An 11,529-nucleotide genomic window follows, 5' to 3' on the forward strand; every position below is an offset into this window, starting at 1 on the left:
CCAGTGGTTGTGACATTGCATTTTTTTTCTGGTTGTGACATTGCATTTCGTACCCCCTTGACGAAATAAGTAATTGAATACATACCTAGGTATACCTATATCTGGTAGTTTGTAATTCCTTTGCCTTGCGGCATTTTAAGGTGCAGGGTCCAGGTGGTGTTGTGGTTGCTTTTGCCAGTTGAATTATGGCGAGTAGGTGGTTGATGTACGACATGTCACAATTTCACAAGAGGAGATCATACTATATTATAACACAAAAACAGGCACTTCGTTCCCGCCAGACCCCCCCCACTAAGTCCCCCTGGGAGCGACAGTCCTATATCACTTTTTATGGCCAACAGCCCAACCACATTGAACACACCGGTTCTTGTCCGACAATGCATATGAAATGACACAATATTAATAAGAAATGATACAAAATCGTTGTAAGTGAGAATAAATCTATTCTAAAATCTAATATTATATGTTATAATAATATACATATAATTTCTTAATTTCATTAAAAAATAAGTAAATAAAAATAAAGCTACACCATTTTTTCTCTCCAAATATTGTTCATTCTTCTGGGTTCCTGACTTATTTTTTATAATTCTTTATAAAAAAGAAAATTTGTTTAAATTGATTGTTTCTGAAAAAGTGCACAAACATTTCTAAAATACTCTTAGAACAGTTGTTAAGCCAAGTAATCATCAAAACAGTTATTTTTAAAATTATTAAGACTAGGCTTATCTATATAAACGTGAAATACTAACAAGCGATAATGAATTATATAATGAATTATTCCATTGTTTATAAATGATGGAAGGGGATTAATAGGTTATGTTAAAAAATGTTATCATTCATTGTTATATATTTGCCAGGATTAACTCTCTTTGATAATACAAAGCCAGGAATAATCATATTACAACTCTTATGAGCATTCTTCTGTCACACAATAAATAAAATTGATATGAAATCTCAAGATACTTTAACCAATTTAAAAATATAAATAAAATAAAAATCTAAACCCTCATATCAAATCTTCAGGGCTAAACTTCTATTTTTACTTTATTTATTAATGCAAAACAATATAGAAAATAAATTTATAACAGATAAAACAATCAATTTCCAGTAGGAACAAATATAATCTTAAAAGACGGATAGAGGACATCCAATGATACTTCTTCATAAAAATGAGCTAAAATTCAAAAGTATCTTAAGATGAATATACAATTTTGAAATATAAAGAAAATTATAAATTACTCAGCAGTTATTACAAAAATCAAAACAAAATTAAAGGTACTTTAAAAGAAATCATTTTTAATTAAGAATTTAAGTGACTAAATTTGTTCCCTAATTGGGTGTCACGACAATGTAGGTGTACACCCCAGATGGTTCCAGAATCAAATGCCACTTTCCCGAAATATTAAAAAAAAAATTTTAAATGAAAAAAAATTAAATTATATATAAAAATGATTGAATATAACTGAGCATGAAGGAGATGGTGGGGGTGCAGTCAAATTGGAATAAAAAAAGTTATCAACTATTTATTTTCCAATTGTTATGCACTATTTTGCAAGGCAGCATCTAAAAAAGATAAAAAACAACTAAAAATGTGGTGGCAATGTAAGATAACAAGATGACGATAAAGTAAACTAAGGTAGGATTAAAAATTATGTAAATATAAGTGAAAAATAATATACAAATGAACAAAAAATAAGATGAACAATAATAAATATATATGAAAAAGAAATAACACAGAATTAAATTTAAAATAAACATAAATCTGTCTTTCAGCATGACAAGTGTTCTCATTTATTCTATATTTTTTATAATTATTTTTATATTTTATTTATTTGTTCTTTCTTGAACATTTTTTTTTCTTATTTTGTTTCCTTAGTTTTTGTCTCTTTTTGTATATAATTTTTATTTGTTTTTTTATTTCTCTTTTATCACTTTTCTCTTTATTTATCACTTTTTTTAGTTTTAGATGTTATTACGTCTCCAGTTATTTTAAATATAATACTCTGTTATTTCTTTTTTATATAATTATTATTGTCCATCTAATTTTTATTTCTTTTTGTTTATTTTTATATTATTCTTCAGTTCTATTAAAATTATTTTTAACCCCACCAAAGTTTACTTTTTTGCCATTTTATTATCTTAAATTGCCAACATATTTTTAGTTGTTTAGTATCATTTTTAATCCTCATGAAGCTCTGCAAAGTGGAGTGAAACATTGGAAAATAAATAGATGAGAACTATTTTTATCCTTTTGTCCGTACCCCCAACCATTTCCTTCATATTTTGAAAAATCATTTACATCATACTAATAGGTATTTTTCAGGAAGATTACATTATAATTAATTACTTGAAGAGGACATCAAACCCCCACCATCTATTGGCAACCCAATGAACTACAAGTAGAGTGAACAAGTATCTGAGCTCAAAGCTCCTCGGAGCAACATTTTCTGCTTATGTTCAATAAATCACTATGAGTGACTGATTATAGATACCACCCAGGAGAAAGGACAGTGGCTAGGATGAAAGAGAAGAAAAATTTTTTTTTGGGTCGGTGGAAATCTTCAAAAGTCCATGGGTGGGCCCCCCCCATGTGTGGGATTCTTACCTACTAAAACCACCTCCCTACACCTGTTCCTTACTCTCCACCGAAGCGCCGCCAGGCATTGCTTCATGGAAGGAAATGGCTGAGTGCCACCTCATTATTTTCTTTGCATCATGTATAAGAAAATTTTAGAAAAATATTAATAAATCTAGTGCCAAAAAATTGAATACATCTTCTGGAATTCATAGTTTAAATATTCTATACTAGCCAATTATTTTTTTAATTAATCATAATAACCAAATTTCATAAATAATAAAAATTGAAGCCTGGTTAATGTCTATAGCCTGGTCTATATGATTTGATGAAGATAACTTTTTAACAAAATGCATTCTTAACAGTTAAACTCAATTTTTTATGATCTATTTTCATTATCCAACCTTATATGTAAAATAAAATATTACACGATGATCCTAAGTAAAATAAAATATCTCACAATGATCACTAAAAACTTTTTTTTATAAAATAGAGAGATTTAAACAATAAAGAGAATCATTTCTATTTAATAAAACCCAAAATGCTCTAGTATATTTGGTAAAAAATCATTAAATATTAATAGTGAATATTTTCATGCACATAAGATTTTGTGAACATTTATCGACCAATGACCTGGTCTGATTATGAACTTAAAAACAACTATTAATTTATTCCATGAAACGGTTCAGGATAAGATACAAAACTCGAGTAGTTATTGACACCAGGAAAAATATAACTGAAATCAACGAGTGAAGAAACAAGATTTATTTGTTCAAGCATAATATTTAAATTTATTTGTACAACTGCACTTTTTCAGGGTTGTGATTAACTTATATATCAGAAATATATTTCCTGCTCAAAGACTGACTATTGATAATATGTGTAATTGTATATTTGTTTCTGCAGCTTAAATATAAATTATCATGAATATATGATGAGTTAGTAGGTGACTGTGGATATACATAAATGAGGAGAAGATGGTTAGAGAAGAGGTGAGTGAAGAACACAAATATGTATAACCTAATTTATTAGTTCCAACATTACTGCCAAATTTTCAAGTTTTCATCAGGGCTATAAACAAAAATAAGATAACAACCATAATGAATAAAGGAATTGCAGAATGATTAGGAAAAAAACTAATATTATAGAAACATAAATAGTGTTGGAAGAAAATGCATAGTCTAAGTATTCTAAGAAGATAAAGGCTATATGAGAATAAGTAATATTAAAATTAAGCAAGAGGATTTATCGTAATTCATTATGGTTTTTATCTTGTTTTTTTTTCTTAGCCATGATGAAGGCTTGAAATTCTGACCGAAACTTCAGCACTAATAAATAAGTAATTCTTGTGTTCTACTTACTATTTGTGTTTTTCATTGGCTGCACCCCCAACCATTTTCTCCTCATTTATTATAAATATATATATATTTAAATATCATGAAATGTCAATTTAACAAAAAATGTAATTAATTAATCAATCTAGGAGGCATGTACTATAAAAAAAGAATAATTCCATCATTATCCCTATGTAATCATCCTATTTTTTCTTATAGTAATTTTTATTAATTATTATATACAGTTTGCCTTTAGGCTACAATAGATACATAGTACATTTTAAAGTACAAATACCTTTGATATGAAGCATTAATGAGATTTGAATTTCCATTTTATTTTTACATATTTATTGTTACTAAAACAGTAAGAAAAAAACAAAAAACAGCTACAAAAAAAAAAAAATAAAAAAAATAAAGCAAATAATAATAAATTATAAATGATGTAGAAATGAACAATTGTTATGCTTGATTAAAAAATAAAATATATACAATAAACAAAATTAATAATAAAATATATACAAATTTCAAAATATGATAAATAGCATCACCATATTTAAATCCTATTATTTAGGAAATAGTACAAGGTCTTGATTAAAATTAAATTGATCGCTAATTGGTCCAGAGGATAATATAGACCGCAATTTATTAGCTTCAAAAATTGTGCTTGGTTTATATCAAAATAGATAAAGATTAATCATATGAGAGAATATGCCAATGTATACGCAACAAATCATTTAAAGGCCTGTTTCATAACTACAGCTACACCTATGGCCGCTAGAGTATATGATGTTCAGTCATTAAAAGATAAATTTAACTAAGGTATAAAACAAAAATAATCTATGAATGGAATATGGTCTGGGTGTGGTAAAATAAAACTCAAATAGTAGATAATTATAATATTTTATTGAGCCAACGTTTCGCCCCATGTTGTAGGGCTGTTTTGCTTGTTATTTTGCCTACTTTGTTTTGCCAAACAGCCCTGACGAAGCCCTGCAACGTGGGGCGAAACGTTGGCTCAATAAAATAGTATAATTATCTACTATTTGAGTTTTTTTTTACTGCACCCAGACCATATTCCATTTATCTATACACACGGTCAATCAATAATCTTCAAGTATGTCAAAAAATAATCTAATTCTCTTTTAAATAAAATTCAAGAGAAAGGATGCTGTAATATTAATATTGATTCACTAGGGGGATACCTCCACAATGATCACTAAATAGAAAGATTAAACCATTAAAGAAATTAAAAATATAAGTTGATCTTTGATTAGTATACAATCAATTCTTGTACAATACTATTATTTAAAAGTGATTTTATATATTCTTTTATTATTAAGCTTTTATGTATGTCTTAAGTTATGTTAATAGTTTAAATGTTTGTTTTTCTCTTGCATAGTATACAAGAGGGATTTATAACCTGCTTTGATGAGGTCTACTGCGTAGATACGGATGGATCCACAAGATATGCGGATATAGTTGCTTTTCCTAAGAAGGAGAAGTCGGCAATCATTCTGGATCCCACCCTGAGATATGAAAATAACGACTTTGACCTGGCAAATAAGGTAGATAGGGAAAAGAAGGAAATCTACAATAAATCTATCCCTTTTCTCAAGGAGAAGTTCCGTGAGGGCTTCGGAGAACAAGACTTCAACGTGAGAGGCCTCTGGTTTGGAGCCCGTGGAACGATTCCCAGCACAACTAGGAGCTTCATGGAGGAGCTCGGGGTCAATGTCCAGGATGTGGCTAGGATGACAGAGAATATAATACTTGAGTCCCTGGGAATCATCCACCACCACATGCATGGAAATTAATGAGTAGGGGAGTTATCCAGAGGAGGGATGGCATGAATGCATTGGATATCTTATTTGTTGTTTTATTAATTTATTACTTTATTATTTTTAATATTTTAATATTTGTTATATAAGGGAATTCGTTGATAAAATGAAATAAGGGTTGTGAAATGGAAGGGAAAGAAAAAAAGGAATAAATTGAAAAACTTGTATTTAGTTTGTAGACTGGTATTAATTGTAAAAGAAAACTGTGGAAAAAAAAATGTTATATTTCTATTATATTATAGCACATAAAAATATGTAATTGATATATGTCCGATCATGAATTGATCAGTACGCTGTGTAATGTGGCAACCCGATGTATTTGGGCAGCATGAATGAATAAATTTCTTTCTCTGTGTAATGTACATACTTTGTAGAGAACCACATACTATGTGTATGTAATGTGGATAGCACTGAAACATGTTATTGCTATTATATCAAGAAAAGTAAAAAAGATAAAGGAACAATAAACAAAATAATATACCAAACAAATAAAATGTTCTTATAACAAGAAATACTTTATAAACTAACTATTTGTACGGTATAAAAAATAATTCTCAACTGTAAACGAGGAGAAAAATAAATAACAATCAGTTGCCATATACATACATATCTCTATGTGTAATAATTAAAGTTGTATAAAAAAAAAGTTTAACCAAAAATAATACAACATTTATCTATAATAAACAAAATGATACAATTAAACATAATATTAGAGAAAAAACACTACGAATACATGAATAATAAAATAAAATAAACACAGTAAATAGGTAAGAATTAAATATTGTATAAGAATAGACATAATGAAAATCTCGTAAAACATAGTTAAACATACGAGCTGAGTCAATTTCATAATGAAGAGGGATCAGTATGACATCTTGAGTTTTAACACTTCACATTTTAACGTACTATGTCTGATGATTTACATTTCCAATGTAATGTTCTATGTACATGCCCAATTAAGCTATTTTTTATAACTTAATATTTATATAAAGTTGGTTTCAGATTTGCTCTATATTTGTATTAAGTTGTAGTTTAGTATTATATTTGTATTAAGGTATTAAAAAATAATAATATAATTCTCTTTTCAATAAAATTCAAAAGAAAGCAAATGCTATTGGTTCTGATATATTTTCTGGTTAGTTAAATATTAAAAAAAAAAAAATAAAGTTCTTTGATCAGTAAGTATTTAATTCTTGTATAATACTAAAATTTTAAATTGCTTATATATTTTCTTACATAATTTAGTTTGTATGTTTAGTGTTGTTTAATGTTTTAAATGAAACTGACAGTTTAAATGAAATATATTTATGTGTTCAATTAAGTTATTTCTTATGTAGATTTATGTATTTATCTATATTTTATATTTATGTTTAATTTTTCAATTAATTTTATTGATTTAAATATGTCATGGTGACTATTATTATGATTATTTATCCATATTTTTAATTTACAGTCTATCATGACTCAGTGAGTTTTTATACTTATATATAGATTAAGGTTGAATAAAAATTTAGTGACAATAAAAATAAAAAAATGTATGTTGATCATTGATTAGTATACATTTAATTCTTGTATAATAATAATATTTCAAAGTGATTGTTTATGTTCTTTTATTATTAAGCTTTTATGTATGATTCAAATTATATTAATAGTTTAAATGATGCATGTATTTATATATATTTGCTCAATTAAGTTATTTTTTATGTTCAGAAGTTTTTAATTTCTTTCAGTTTTACTATATTTTTTTATTAAGTTGTTTTTTGGTATTAAATTTTTATTACAGTGTTAAACCATAATAACATAATTCTCCTTTCAATAGAATTCTAAAGAAAGCAAATGTTATTTGAAAGATTAGTTATTAGTGGTTGTGATATATTTTTGAATTGTTAATTACCTTTAAAAAAAATTTAAGTTGATCTTAGATTGGAATGCATGTAATTCTAATATTTTAAATTCATCGTTCATGTTTATATGCTATTAAATTTTTTTGTATGTTTTAAATAAAGTCAGTTATTTAACATATGTATGTATATATATATATTTGTATAATTAATTTATGTTTTCAATTTTTTTTTTTTCCTATTTTTCCTTTCTTCTTTTTATAAAGTTTTTTTTCTCTATTTCATGCATGATTGCAATATAATATTTTCTTTGAAATATGTAATTTATAGTTTTATATCCATTCATTGGTACGTAGCTATGAGATACTATTACTTTATTTTTAGAAGTACTTTATTTGTTTGATATATTAAGTTTTTTTAATTAATTTTATTGATTAAAATATATAATGGTAGTTATAATAGTGATACTTTATCCATATTTTGACTTTACGATATAGCATGGCTCATCGAGTTTCTGTAGATATATATTTAGATTATGGTTATTTATAGCACTTGACAAAAAATGTGGTGGTTAAAAATCGATAGATACAATAAAAGATAAATTTAATTAAGATATTAAACAACAAAAACAATATAATTATCCATTCAATAGAATTAAAATAAAGAAAATGCTGTTTATTGTAATATTAATATTGATTCAGTAAATACCATTAAACAAAAAATTAAAAATATAAGTTCATTATTGATTACTATACAATTATTTCTTGAATAATATTAATATTTCAAATTAATTGTATTTGTTCTTTAACTATTAAGCTTAGATGTATTTTTTAAATTATATTAATAGTTTAAATGATGCATGTATTTATATATATTTGCTCCAATAAGTTATTTTTTATGTTCAGAAGTTTTTAATTTCTTTCAGTTTTGTAATATTTTTTTGTTAAGTTGTTGTTAGGTATTAAATTTTGACTAAGGTACTAAACAATAATAATATAATTCTTCTTTCGATAGAATTTAAAATAAATCAAACACTGTAAGTTGTTTAACATATTATTTATTTGTGGTTGCGACATATTTTAAAACATTAAATACCTTTAAAAAAAAATAAGTTGATCTTTGATTACTTATACAGTTCAATTATTTCTGGTATAGTAATAATAATTTTAATTTGTTGTATATTTTCTTACACTATTAAGATTTTATGCATGTATTAAATGAAGTTAACATTTTAAATGAAATATATATGTATGTGTTAAATTAAGTTATTTTTTATGTAGATATGTTTTAGTTTAGCCATATATTTTTATTAAGTTAAGTTTTGCATTCTTTGTGTTCTCTGTTATTATATAAGTATTTTTTCCCATTGTTATTATAATTAAATAGTTTCAGAGTCAAAAGATGCTGTTGGTAGTGATATATTTTTGGATTTAAATACCTTTAAAAAAAAATAAAAATGTAAGTTGATCTTTAGTTTTTTTAGTTTGCATCTAATTCTTGTAAAATTATAATATATTAAATTTATTCTATATGTTCTCATGCTTATTAACATTATTCATAAATTTTAAATAAAGTGAGTTATTTAACACATGTATTTATGCATTTGTTTCATTAAGTTCTGAATGTTTAATTGAAAATGACAAAGGTCCACAAATTAACGTTAAGGTAAGGAAAAAAATAAGAACAATAACGAAGAAATTTGGCTTTATCTCAAAAAATATTTTAGATTTGTAAATGGTCATAAATTATTGAATGAATGTATATATAGTAAAATATTTAATTATTTGTTTGTAAATGTGTAAAACATTTATTATTGAAATTCAATGTAAAACTGTTGATGGTAAATGTTTTTATAGGAGAAGATGGTTGGGGTGTGGTCAAAATAAAACACAAATAAGTTGATGTAACTTATTCAATCGTGCCAACGTTTCGGCTAGAATTTCTAGCATTCATCAGGGCTAAGAACAGAACAAGATAAAAACCAATGAATATAGAAATGTAGAAAATTGTAAATGTTTTTATTATAGAATTATATAGAACATGATAAGGGGGAGAAGAGCCTGAAAGATTTTTCAAGTAATATAAAGAATAAAGAAGTGAGTAAAGGGTATAAAATAAAGTCTTGAAAAGAAATTTAATAAAGTTTTTACAAATAAAGGCCTTTTGAACTTAACTTGTAGGATTACAACTAATTATTTATGTTTTTATGTATGTTTTAAATGAAATATATATGTATGTGTTGAATTAATTTTTTTTTTTATATACACATGTTTCAGTTTTGCTATGTATTTTTTTTAAATTGTTATTTGCATTCTTTGTGTTCTCTGTTATTATATTTGGATATCTTTCTGTTGTAATAATAAATAAATAAATAAATAATTTCAAAATCAAAACGTATATTTGAATTGTATTTGTGACGTATTATATGATATATATTAAAAACAGTTTGTAATATTCATTTATTGTTTTTATTACATAATAATACTATAGAAATGATATAATAATGACAAACTCACCGAGGGACCAAGAAGAGTCCAACAGCATCGTAGCGAGTTTGTAGAGCTACTGGCCGTCTCTCCAGCAATCTAGGCTGTTCCATTGATCAATTTCTCCATCTTGCCAATACTACCAGTCCATTTAATAACTTCATAATATAATATATATTTCTTCATAAGAAATAATATACATTGTCGGGCTAAATATAGAAAACTATATTAATATAAAATTAAAATTAAGAAGATCAGACAAAACTTTGAACTATACGAGATTTTGACAAAAAGTTCAAACAGATAAAATACGAGTTAAATTTTTTTTATATGATGTTATAGAATTTATTTTAAAATTTAGTACATGTAACCGATTTAGCCCGAACCCGATATTATTCCTTCCATAATAAACTCCCTAACCACCCAAACCCACTCGTTTCTAACCTTGCTTCCTTTTCCATTCCTGGAAATCCTCCGAGGCTGAAAAGAAGATGGCCTCTTGACCTTACATTGTAAACTGTTTTTAGAGTTCTACTACTGAGTAGTTTCTCTACATCCTGTATCATATCATTATGTCATTATGAACAAATTTACTGCTTGTATTTTTTATACAGTTGTAAATATCAATAAATAAATAAAATAAATAAATAATAAAATTTAGGACAGCGTGAACCCCGTAATATATTAAATAACTTTATTTAAAGGGAGATTTAACAGTTACAAATCGGATATAGAGTACTTTAGTTATAGTGTGAATCCAGGTAGTTATTAAAAGATCGCCGATTGACCGTAAGTGATGTATAAAACGAAGTTGGTAGTTGGTTACGGTCAAAATAACTCAAATAGTAGATAAACTATTTATTATAAGTCAATTATAAAACAACGTATATCGTCTGTGACCTAGAGCTCAACTCTTAACTTAAAATTTTAAACAAGAAAAGTATTGAAACTCACAGAAAAAAAGATTATCAGTGCAAAACAATAGTAAGAGATAGGAAAAACAATAAACAAAGAAAAGATTATAATGAAGTGACAATTTTCAGCATCTTTCTTAAAAAATAAATAAATAATCTCGATATAATGAGGCTTACCTTAATCTATGGCTGAGATGGGCAACGATTAGCTATTAATATTATGGCCCTACATTACCTGCAAGAATCCGAGCCTCACCCAGCACAGCCAAACAGTCTACATGGTCTCTTGCTCTCTCATTACACTTTTCAACATTTAAAAGCTTCAAATCCTCCTCCACATCGTCTAGCCATCTGATCCAGGGACGTCCTCTTTTCCGTTTTCCCTCTGGTTTGCCATAAACCATCTTTTTGAGTATCCTTTCATCGGGCATCCTCTCAACGTGTCCTAACTAGAGATGCGACATCGATAAAAAAAAAACATCGAGGTTAAAAAACATCGATGTTTTTTTTAACCATTTCAGTAACATACGCATGCTCC

At 26.3% G+C, this 11,529-nt stretch overlaps 1 protein-coding gene across 1 annotated transcript in view; it reads right to left on the reverse strand.

Annotated features, from left to right (window-relative positions):
* Positions 1-10,162, reverse strand: part of LOC106692827 (solute carrier family 2, facilitated glucose transporter member 5) — a 127,077-nt gene extending 116,915 nt beyond the window's left edge. Inside the window, exon 1 of the mRNA XM_067046441.1 lies at positions 10,108-10,162. Within this exon, the coding sequence (XP_066902542.1) occupies positions 10,108-10,135 (28 nt within the window). The 5' untranslated portion in view covers positions 10,136-10,162. The remainder of the gene's footprint in view (positions 1-10,107) is intronic.
* Positions 10,163-11,529: the final 1,367 nt, after the last annotated feature.

The sequence above is a fragment of the Halyomorpha halys genome, unplaced genomic scaffold (assembly GCF_000696795.3).
Source record: "Halyomorpha halys isolate HHAL.00 unplaced genomic scaffold, Hhal_1.1 Scaffold73.1, whole genome shotgun sequence".
NCBI classification, from domain to species: Eukaryota; Metazoa; Arthropoda; class Insecta; order Hemiptera; family Pentatomidae; genus Halyomorpha; species Halyomorpha halys.